The 12,298-nt window shown below is 37.6% G+C and overlaps 1 protein-coding gene across 1 annotated transcript in view; it reads right to left on the reverse strand.

Annotated features, from left to right (window-relative positions):
* The window catches only part of COL21A1 (collagen type XXI alpha 1 chain), a 139,204-nt gene extending 136,568 nt beyond the window's left edge, over window positions 1-2,636 (reverse strand). Inside the window, exon 1 of the mRNA XM_044675352.1 lies at window positions 2,549-2,636. Within this exon, the coding sequence (XP_044531287.1) occupies window positions 2,549-2,636 (88 nt within the window). The remainder of the gene's footprint in view (window positions 1-2,548) is intronic.
* Between the last annotated feature and the right edge of the window lie 9,662 nt (window positions 2,637-12,298).

The raw sequence follows: 12,298 nt of genomic DNA on the forward strand, positions 1-12,298 counted from the left end.
GGAAGGGAAGGGAAGGGAAGGGAAGGGAAGGGAAGGGAAGGGAAGGGAAGGGAAGGGAAGGGAAGGGAAGGGAGGAAGGAAGGAAATAAGTTATTAAAACCCTACTATGTACCAGACACCAGGCTAAGTGCTTTGCAAATGTTATTTCATTTGAACAACACTGGAATTATCCCCATTTTATATTTGAGGGAACTGAAGCAAACAGAATGACTTCCCCAGGGTCATGCAGCTAGTGTTGAAGCTACATTAAAACTCAGGTCTTTCTCACTCTAGGCCCAGCACTTTCTCCACTGCATTCTAGCTGCCTCTGCCACTCTGCAGTGACATAGGCAGACTGGGTGTTTCAGAGTCAGAAAGGCATAGATTTAATCCTGCCTCAGTTACTCACTGGCTCTGAGGACCTGGACAAAACACTGAACCTCTCTAATCCTTGGCAAAATGAAAATAATGATAGAAAGAGCACTCAGCTATTATACTCATCTATAATACTCAGAACTATCTTAATAATGTATGGAATCGTCATTATTGTTATTTAGTTATTTTTACTTGTGTCCAACTCTTCATGACCCCTTTTGGAGATTTCTTGGCAAAGATACTAGAAAGGTTTGCCATTTTCTTCTCCAACTCATTTTACAGATGAGGAAACTGAGGTAAACAGGGTTAAGTGACTTGTCAAGGGTCACAAAGTTATTAATGTCTGAGACTGGATTTGAACTCAGAATAGTCCTCCTAATTCCAGTTCTGGTACTCTATTCGCTATGCTACCTAGTTTCCCTTAAAATATGTAAAGTATTTTGCAAATTTCATAGTATAAAAATATCAGTTATTCTTCTTATCATTGCTTTGTTCTTGGTAAGTATGTCTACTCCCTCAACTGGCGTTTTTGCTCAAGCCATGACCATATCTGAAATGTACTAACCCAAATTTAATTTTTGTTTGTTGAAATCCTACCCATTTTCAAATGCTACTTACTTCATAAAATATTCCAAATGGCTCTAGACATTAGAGATCAGATGTGAGCTCTTCATTTTTTCTAAACATTCCTAGCATTCATAATATTCTTATTTGTATCAGTGTCATATGTGCACATCTCCTGTCTTCACTACTAGCCTATAATCTCCTTGACAGAAAGGCACATTTCTTATTTATCTTTGACTCTCAGCAACTGATCCAACTTCCTACACAAAATATGTACTAAAAATGTTGGTTGAATTAAATTGAACCAGTCTTGCTGGCCAAAACACTATATCCTTGCTGTGATTATTACCATTAACTGTTATGTTTGACATCATACAATGGTGACAATCATGATAACTCTTAGCTCTGTACCAACAAAAATCTTAAAAGGTATTACTGTTACATATGGCATTTGAAATATTCAAAGCACCTAATCACTGCTAACACATTTTTTTTTTAATTTTGCCTCTAATTTTATTATTCCTACAGGTAGCACTGCAGGTGGGAGTACTGCACCTAGATCAGGTAGGCTCTGTCAAACCAATTATTGGCAAAGTTGTAGGGGTGAAGACATCACAAATGGAAGTATCCTAGGAGTAAATTCAACCATAACTTTAAGTTTAAATTGTTTGAAATGTAATTAGAAAAAAAGAAAAGAAAAAAGAAAATGGAAAAAATTAAAACATAAGTCATATGGAAATGCGTTTTACATGACTGTACACATATAACCTATATGAAATTGCATGCCTTTTGAATGAGGGAGAAGAGGAAGGAAGGAGTAAGGTAATTTGGATCTCATTAAAAAAAAAAACAAAAATATTAACTATTGTTTTACCTATGATTGGGGGAAAAATAAAATGGAAGAATAAAAACAGTGATTGCTGGTACACATTTTGCTCTATTTTGTTTTTTCTAGAGTGATGAATTGTACTTGGCAATCTCCAATATCTTTCTTTGCCTATCTCCCACTCACAGAGTATATATTTCATTCCTACATAGTTAGCCAACAACATGGGTAAAAAAGGAGCCACTGCCACCTCTATTCTCAAATTCTGAACAAATCTATCTGTATAATCTGACAGACTCCTCAAATTTTAGCCTGCGTGTGTTGAGTTTGCCAACTGTATGATTTTATCTATTTGATCTATAACCATTAAACTTTTTTCTTTTCAGCAGCATGGTTATTTTTTTAAGTCTAGAAAGGCAAGGCTCAGAAGAAATGCCACTGAGTATGGAAAGGGTGTTACTTTTTCAACTCTAATTTAATAGAAGCATAGCTGCTACTAGATTTTCCAGACATCATTACTTACACTAGATACAACCTTGTATCTCTGAGGCAATCCTTGATACAGCTAACTTAGGAATCAAGGATAAATTATTTCAATGGGTTTTATCTCAAGGCTTACTTCTGAAAGTTGTCTTATAAACATGGAGGACAAATGTGTGACCCTTATTTTTCAACATGTTACAGAGTGTAAACAAGATAATATAGGATCTTCTCCCCTAAAACAGAAGGCTTTCAGTTTCCTTTCCTAGGAAACATTTTTGTTCAAACTAGGAAAAAAGAAATTGTGTAATTCATCATTCTTACTTGATCTTATTTCACCATCTTCAGCAAATGCAAAATCCTGAAGCAACAGAATGAGAATTACTTGAAGATATTTTGTGTGTTGAGCCATGTAGGTGATCTGGATATGAATATTTAAGTCTTCTTTATCTGGGAAAAAAAGAATCAAAATGTAAAAATTTAGTGCCATAAGAATATCTGAGAAACACCATGCCACCAAGGGATAGAAAGTGCCTTTGAGGTCAGGAAGAGGAAAAGTCAATTATTGCCTCTGACATAAACTGGCTACACAACCACAGGTCAATCACATATCTTCACAAGGTTCCAGTCAATATTCCAAAAGTGTAAGTTAGAGAGGATTTGACAGCAGTCCACATCAGTGTGGGAAGAGCACATTGAAAGCCTGGCTAAAACAACAAATCCAAAGTAAGAAACAAATCAAGATAAGTAAACAAAAGCAGGGGTCATTTGTTTTTTAATTTGCTTCCCCTAAATTCATAACACTGGAAGGGAACAAATAAATGAAACTTTATGCTAAAGATCAGCTTGAAAGTAGCTGTTACTTATAAATCTATCTATATTCAATTACATAAATATACTAGGGTCCTACTAATAAGGGTGCACTGTTGGGCACTGGTAATTCAAAGACAAAAAGCTATATAGTTCCTGCCTTCAAAGAGTTTACATTCTATTTGAGAGGTAGAAGGGGGGCTCCTTTATAGTACAGAGGGATATGACGCTACATGGATAAATATATCAATGCTTGTAATATGTATAATATGAGGCAAGGAATGCAGTGGAGTATCATGGGAGAAGAGAGACCAGACAGAGAAAAAATAATTGAGGAAGAAGCAAACATTAACAAGTGGGAGGAGTAGAGGGAAAGGTAGATCTCTAAAGGTTACAATAAGAATGTGACATCTAAGCTGAGTTTTCAAGTAAATAGAAAGATGGGGAGAACTTCAAGCACAGAAGATAAAGTAAATAAGCAGATCAGAGATGAAATGCTATTTTGGGCAGTAGCTAGTAATTAAATTCAAATGGAATATGGTGTGCGTGAAGGGAATGACATGAACTATCTTATCATTCATATCAATATGAATTAAGACAGAAAAAGTATCTCAAAGCCTGGTTGTGGAGGGCTTCAACTGACAGGGTTTAGAGTTTGTTTTCTATCCTAGAAAACAGGAAATCATTAAAGATTTTGGAGCCACGAAAGTGATATGGTCAGACTTGCACCTTAGGAAGATTATTTTGACAGCTTTGGGAGGGACAGACTAGACTGAATACACTAGAAGTATGTTAAGGAGGCTATTACAATATCCAGATAAGTGCTTAAGAAGGCCTGAATTAAGAAGTAGCACAATGAATAGAAAGAAGATAATGGATGCCTAAGACGATGTGAAATAGAACAAAAAAGATTTAGTAACTGACTGTAAATGGGTGTGGGAGGAGTGAGTAAAAGGGAAAAAAAGGATTAAGTTTTCAACCATAGGTGATTAGGAGCAGCGTGGTACAGACAAAAGAAATAAACTAGTTATAAAAAGGGATGGGTTTAGTGGCTGAAGGGGATGAATTATTCATGCAGAGATGTTCACCAATCAGTTCTAAGTTCTTAAACACCCTTTTCTTGGAGTGACCAGATTTTAAAAGTATTATTAGCACAACAGAAGCTGGAGAAGGGAACAGGGAGAGACACCAATTAATTTTATATCTAAGGACAAGAGTCCAGGAGGAAGTGGAATTAAAAACAAGTCATTCAAAAGGTCACTTGCTGATCCTAACAGTGAAACATATGAAATTGAAAGTTTTCTCTTCTTTCCCTCTAAATTGAAAATGGATATGTATTGTAGACTAGTGGTATCACATTCAAATAGAAATTGGGGCCACGATAGATAGATAGATAGATAGATAGATAGATAGATAGATAGATAGATAGATAGAATGATAGACAGATAGATGATAGATCAGAAGACAGATAGACAGATAGATAGATAGATAGAATGATAGATAGAATGATAGACAGAAAGATGATAGATAAGACAGATAGATAGAAAGATACAATGATCCTTTACCTATTGCTGGTGATAGGTGAAAATCCATGAAGTAGCAGAACAAATAGACTGATGTTACAGTCGCTGAGCCAATCAGCACCCAGAATACAGAATGCAATGCTGATGAGGAGCACCAATGGTCCCCAGCTGTTGGTTAGGAGCTAGTTCAACCCTCCCCACCCCACCCCAGACACATCATTTCTGTCTCAAGTCAGCTGGGCTTTCCCAAGGGAGACAGATGGGGTGGCCTGAGGCCAACGGGATGGGGCTGGCCACCCAGCATGAAAAGGGCAGTCAGAATGGCCGAGCCTCTACGTCCCCTGACTAGCTGCCCATTATAAGGAAGGGTCCCTCTGTCCCTGGGCCCCTCTTCTAGAGGCCCTGCCCAGCATCCCTAGTGTCCTCAGAAGTGTCCTGTCGATGTTGTGTGTGTGTCTTTGAGAACTCATTAGCTTCTGCTCCCATTACCCTGCTCTGGCCTGCTCTCTCCTCTTCATTCGGTGTGACTCCCCTCACAATCCCGCCTAGTCCAGCCTCCCCCAGAGTCCCACCCAGCACCTGTTCCTTCCTCCTCTTCTCCCTCTGTGGGCAGCCTCCCAGATCTGGTGAGGTCCTGCTAGGATCCTTTCACCCACCCTTTGTTCTTGCCCCAGCCTGGCTGTGTGTCCACAGGCCTCATTCCTCCTCATGGCAAATGCATGTCTGAGCCCTGGCTTCCCCCTCTCTCACCCCAAAGATGGTGGGGATTCTCATTACCATCATCAAGGTTCCTCTCTATATGCTCCCCAAATTGGATTTACTTACCAAGGTCCTTAGCATATTTAGCTTTGACCCCATGTTCTCCCATATAATAATCATTTAGAGATACCACTTGAGAATCCCTCAAATTCAAAATTTTCTGACATTTCTTACCTGGAGCCAATAGGCTTTCACTCCTATGCCTGGCCTACTGAGTACTATTATAGAAAGTCAGGAAATGCAACTGATTATACCCACTGCAAACAGATGGTTAAATATTTCAGCTGAGCCATTACTGCTTCTAAATAAGCATTCTTCTCACCTCTTCTTGATTAACCTTATCTTATCGATGATAGTGACTGATCTCACATTCTTTATTTGTTCAAATTCCTACCATATCCTCTATACTTAAAATAGATACCATTGCCCTCTACATATTTCACTGAGATTTAAGTCCATCAGACAAGAACTGTCTACACCCCTTCTCTAGTTTTCAAAAATGCTTAGTGTCACCAAATAGCATTTTCTCCTTCCCCATTGTCTCAAAGGAAGAAACATTCTTATACCTTTGGAATAAGGGAAACTACTGACCACTGCATCCCCTTAGTTGTCCCCTGCTCTCTCAATTTGTCTTTTGAGGTACAATATTCTCACAAGTCTCCTCTGCTTTTTTAACCCATTCTTAATGGTCTCCTTAAATAACTCTTCATCCTCTTCCTCAGAGAGGAAGATGCATACTTCCCCAGGTTTTGTCCTTAGGTTATCTTCTCTCCTCTCCTCTGTCTACATTCTGTCCCTAAGTAATTACCATAATTCCTGTAGCTTCAACTATGAAGATAAATCCTAAATCCCTATATCCTATAATGCTTTCTCTAATGAAGTCCAGATCAATATCCCCAAATGCCTAAAGGAAAACTCTTCTCAGCAATCCAAACAGCACCTCAAACTCAACATGTCTAAAATTAATCTAATTCTCTTTCTCTTTTCCCCAAAACACCTGATCCTTTAATTCAATAAGTAGTATCCTCATATACTTAACTTACTATTTTTGAAATTGTATTATTACTTTTATATCTTTTCCTTTGTTGCTCCAGTTTTCACAGTCAATTGCTAAGCCCGTTTCCTCTTAGAGTAGCATGGATAGGATAGATAGACATTTAGATAGGTAGATGTAAGGATGGGATTTGTGCAAGGGGGATGGGACAAAAGGAGCCAGAGAAAGAGTTGCTAACAGTTGGTGACAGTTGGGACCAGAGAGAGAATTTTGGAAATTCTCTGTTAGGAAGGAGGAGGAAGAAACAGCTTCTGGCACAGGACTGGGAAGAGAGAGGAGAGGACATCCCAGATCTTCTAGTGGAAATAGAAACCCCGATTCCCTGATCAAAGCCATTCCTTCACATCTCACCCATCAAGGCTTCAACCATCGAGTCAGATAAGTTTGGACTCCATTTTGGAAGCAATCTTTTAGCCTCCTTCTCCCATTCCCAACCTTGCTGAGAGGCCCTTTTTCAGGCATTGCCTTCTTTTTAAAAATCCCTTCAATGCCATAAAAGAATTTAAGAGAGCATTAAGACTTTTTGATCCCACATTTTCAGACATTGAAATTCTTGTTTCTGAATTATTTACACTAGTAGAGTGCCAGATGCCATCGAGGCTGTGAGGTTAGCATGGCTACTCACAAGCTCTGACAATCCAGCACAGCAGGTTGTCAGGAGGATGGAAATTCCACACTCAGTTTACCCCATGTGATTCTTTTTACAGTGACAGTCACTTGTATTGAAATTATTGCAATCAATATCCTTATCCAGCTCAAAGGAGACACAGAAAAACAATACAGGTTCATGGCAAGAACAATCACAGCCATAGACTACCCACTATCCCAAAATAAACCCCTGTACAGCCCCCTAAAGAAAGTATAGACATTTCCCCTAGAATCAGCCTAGCAAAAAACCAGCAGTTAGTGAGTTAATGCAAGTTTCTAAAGTTCCCAGCAAGAAAATACCTAGCCTGAGCTTGTTCCCAAACTCCTACAGACCAAAGAAACAGTGAAACGCAAGGAAATTAAGGCAATGACAAATTAGCACAGAATTACCCTAACAGAACTGTATTCTTAGTGATCCTATAAGAGAAAGAACACCATGGGAACAAAACTTGGACCAGACTGATATTATTGTATTTCATTGGATGTAATCAGCTACCATAACTATCTCCTTGATTGATGAAGGTAATGAATAGTATAACGTAACTATATACATAATATAATTAGTTAAAATATAATTAACTATTATGCTTAGCTAGGAACTGATGTACTTGTACCTTACGCATGGCTGAAAATAATAAGGTCAAACTAAGCCACCCCATAATGAATAATACTTGACAATTCTTTGTTTAACCACAGTAAGAAAATTAGTAAATGTCAATCTTATGATGTTTCAAAAGTTAATATGTGGGGGGCAGCTGGGTAGCTCAGTGGATTGAGAGCCAGGCCTGGAGACGGGAGGTCCTGGGTTCAAATCCGGCCTCAGCCACTTCCCAGCTGTGTGACCCTGGGCAGGTCACTTGACCCCCGTTGCCTACCCTTACCAATCTTCCACCTATAAAGTCAATGCACAGAAGTTAAGGGTTTAAAAATTAAAAAAAAAAAAATTAAAAAAAAAAAAAAAAAAAGTTAATATGTGGGGCAGCTGGATAGCTCAGTGGAGTGAGAGTCAGGCCTAGAGACAGGAGGTCCTAGGTTCAAACCCGGCCTCAGCCACTTCCCAGCTGTGTGACCCTGGGCAAGTCACTTGACCCCCATTGCCCACCCTTACCAATCTCCCACCTATGAGACAATACACCGAAGTACAAGGGTTTTAAAAAAAAAGTTAATATGTGATTTTGAATGTATGGGAAGAAAAAAACCTGTCTGGGATCATAAAGAAAAGAGGGTATAAAAATTAAAATCAGCAGATGGCACTAAAAAAGAAGGAACAGCCTCTGCAATTTGACTTGCACTCTGGCTTGTTTTCATTTCATTCTTGGCCACACCATCCTACCTCCAGAGACCCAACCAAGCGAAGAGCGAGCTCAATTTATTGAAGAGACCCATAGAAACACAAACTTAACATCTTGGCCACAATATTATGAAGATCAAGAATTAAACAGTCATCCAAACCTAGTATACCTAAGAAGAGCTAGGGAAGATTTCTCCATTTAAAAAGACATAAGCCATTCCCTGCTGCAGATATAGACACCCTCTTTAAAGTCTCCCAGTGGATATTCGGCCCCAGGGTAGAGCTGGAAGAGAAATTCCTACATAGACAGATCTATATCTGTATTTGTATGCATAAACACACACACACACATAAGAGTAAATACAAACTAATTTCCATGGTACCTGATCAGAACTATGTAGAAAGCTATGGATTTCAAAAGGAAAAAGTGAGAATGAAGAATATTGCTGGCATAGGAGAGATACCTTGTGCAAATTCAAAGAGGTGGGAAGTAAAATGTAATGAAAGAAGAATTATGAATAAGGCGAGTTAGGCTACAATATGCCATATATGAAGGAGAGTGATATGTAATCATTCTGGAAAGACAGTCTGGGAAAATTGTACATCAAATGATGCAAAGGGAAGTGAGCAGAACAAGAATTCTATAAACAGTAGAGCAATAAGGTATTGATGACCAACTGTGAATGAGTTATTATCAGAAATGCATGTCCATTGGACTTGATATATGGAAATAACCTAATAATTCTCTCTGTATCCAATCTCTCTTTTCTAAATCCATCTTCTATCCAGCAGCCATTGGATATTGCTAAAGCCTAGGAAGGACCATGTTAGTTCCTGTTCAAGGAAATTCAGTACATTGTCTATAGAAGTGATGGGCAAACTTTTTAAAGAGGGGGCCAAAGGAAAAGAAATGCTCATCTGTCCGTCTATTTCTAAGGCAACTCTTTTGAAGTTTCATTGTATTGTATCCTACTCATATTCATCAGATTAGGAATAATGTTGTACAGCCCTGATAGAACATTTCAGGGGGCTGCATTTGGCCCATTGGCTGTAGTTTGCCCATCACTGGTCTATAGGATAATGTAGAAAATTCTTCATTTGGCATTTAATCTACTTCATAATCTAGTTCTAGATAATCTTTCTTTTTAAAAATATATTTTATTATATTTTCCCTAATTACAGGTCCAAGGGACTCATGACAAAAAAAGCTATCCATCATCATGATAAAGTCAGAATGCAGATTGAAGCATACTATTTTTCACTTAATTTCTGATGAATTTTTTTCTTATATGTGATATGTGTCTTCTCTTACAATGTGATGAATATGGAAATATGTATTCCATGAAAACACATGTATAATCTCTATCATATTACCTGCCATCTCAGGGAAGGGGAAAGGAAGGAAGGAAGGAAGAGAACAAGGATTGCAAAATATCAGAAAATTATTATTTGAAACCATATCTACCTGTAACTAGGGAAAATATAATAAAATATATTTTTTTAAAAAGAAAGATTATCTAGAACTAGATTATGAAGTAGTTTAAATGCCAAATGAAGAATTTTCTACTTTATCCTATAGACAATGTACTGAAATTCTTTGAACAGGAACTGACATGGTCCCTCCTGGGCTTTGGCAATATCCACTGTCTGCTGGATAGAGGATGGATTTAGGAAAGAGAGAGATTGGAATTATTAGGTGGTTATTTCCATAAATCAAGTAATGATGATCTGGAATGTCATGACAGCCCTGTGACTGAATTAAAGAAGATGGATTCGAAGGAGGTTTTGAAGGTAAAATCAGAATGATTTAGCCACTAATTAAATATAAGGAAGGAAGAGAGAATAAAGCATCAAGAGTGACTTCAGAAAAAGGAATCTGAGTGATGAGGAATATGATAGCCTAAATATACATAAGCAAGTTAGGATAGTGAGTTTGGGGACCATTTTTTGAAGTACCTATTTCTGAGAAAGTTGCTTTGTAGGCTATAACATAACAAATAAATGTGAACTACTCTCCCCTTATTTTTTCTGGAAATTTAGGATGATGAGTCAGAAAATAGGAAATAAAAGCTTTTCTCAACATAATTCTCATTTTGAAGTGCTGTTTCAAAATCTGATTCATGTAGTTGGCTATAAATCATTAGATGACAGCAAAAGCTAAAAATAGGACATTTACAACAAAGTTGCCCTTAAAAAGAAAACTAAATCCTTAATCTGAAGGGGATTAGTAGAAATATTGTATTGGTGTGCAAACAGTTGTGTGTCATCAAGTCAATGCCTTCATTCTATTTGGGCTCTATAGGAAAAATCATCAGGAGGAAATTGTAAAATGGAGGTCAGGAGAAATGATATTGCCAAATTGAAGAGAGAGATGCATTAAACTCCAGAGAGGTGTGTTATTAATTTTATTTAACTGTCATTATTAGAAAAAAATCTTATTTTAGCAGAACATCACAGGCCAAACTATGTTAAGCAATCATCATAACCAACATCCCTTATATTGGCATAATAATAACAAGAGCTAGCATTTATATAATATCTGCTTTCTGCCAGGCACCATGTTAAGGGCTTTCAAAATATCTCTTTTGATAATCACAATGATGACTATATTACTCTGCATTTTACAATTGAGGAAACTAGGATAAACAGAGGTTATATTAATTGCCCAAAGATATAGAACTAGCATCTAATGCTAGATTTCAATTCCAATCTTCCTGGCTATGGTCAATGGTCTACCCATTGTACTCCGTAGTTGTATAGGGCTTTAGAGTTTACAAAGGACTTTCATTTTCATGATTTCATTTGGTTCTAAACACACAATCATAGAATTAATACGCAAGCTCACACATGGAATCACAATTAGAGCCAGGATACTGTGAGCAGTCAAGGTTTTTTTTCCATCATATTGCACTGCTTCTTTCCAATAATTCTTCAGAGTAAGCAAGACAAATATCCCAACTTTATAAATAAGGAAATTGACAAAGGGGTTAAGTGCCCCCCAGCTAGCTTTGCAGTCTTATTAGTAGTCACTTTTATTTCTTCTCAGGCCCAATTAAACTGACCTCTTGACTGTTCCCCCTATATTGTTCTACTCTTACTTCTGCAATTTTGCACAAGCAGAACTCCATCCCTTCAAATCTGGAATATACTCTCTCCTTGTTTTTAATTCTAGCATTCCTACCTTGCTTTGAAGCCTAACTCATGTGATAACAAGCAATTCAATTTAACATTTCCAAAATTGCATTAAATCTTCTCACCAAATTTTCCCATACCTCTAACCTTTTTATTTCTTCTATTAGCTCCACCGTCCTAATCACTGAGTTGAGAAAACTGCAAGGAACCTCTGACTTCCCTTTCCTCATTCCCCCCACATCTAACTATCTTATAGTTGACATTAGTTTCACAATTAGAGCAAGTAGGTGGCATAAGGGATAGAGTGCCAAGCTTGGAGTCAAGGGAAGAATTATGTTAAAGTAAGGCTTCAAACACTAGCAGTTTGATCCTGAACAAGTCACTTAACCCTGATTGCCTCAGTTTCCTCATATGTAAAATGAGTTGGAGAAGGAACTGGCAAAACACTCCAGTCCCCTTCCAAGAAAACCCCAAATGGGAACACAAAGATAAGACAAATCTGAAAATGAATGCTCAACAACAATCTTTACAATATGTTACAAATTTGAATGAAAATTAATAAAGGCAGGTAAAATAGTTTATTAAGCACTGTCATTGTGCCAAGTACTGTACTCTGTTATGGACAAAAACCAAAGCACCCAGCTGTAAAAACCTGTGCTATAAATAAAATTAATCTGGACATATTACCAGATTTATAAGCATTTGTTAGTAAAGAGAGAGAAAGATACATACATACATACAGAGAGAGAGAGGCAGAGAGAAGAAGAAGAAGAAGAAGGAAGGAGAAGGAGAAGGAGAAGGAGAAGGAGAAGGAGAAGGAGAAGGAGAAGGAGAAGGAGAAGGAGAAGGAGAAGGAG

Source organism: Gracilinanus agilis, chromosome 4 (assembly GCF_016433145.1).
Source record: "Gracilinanus agilis isolate LMUSP501 chromosome 4, AgileGrace, whole genome shotgun sequence".
Classification (NCBI taxonomy): domain Eukaryota; kingdom Metazoa; phylum Chordata; class Mammalia; order Didelphimorphia; family Didelphidae; genus Gracilinanus; species Gracilinanus agilis.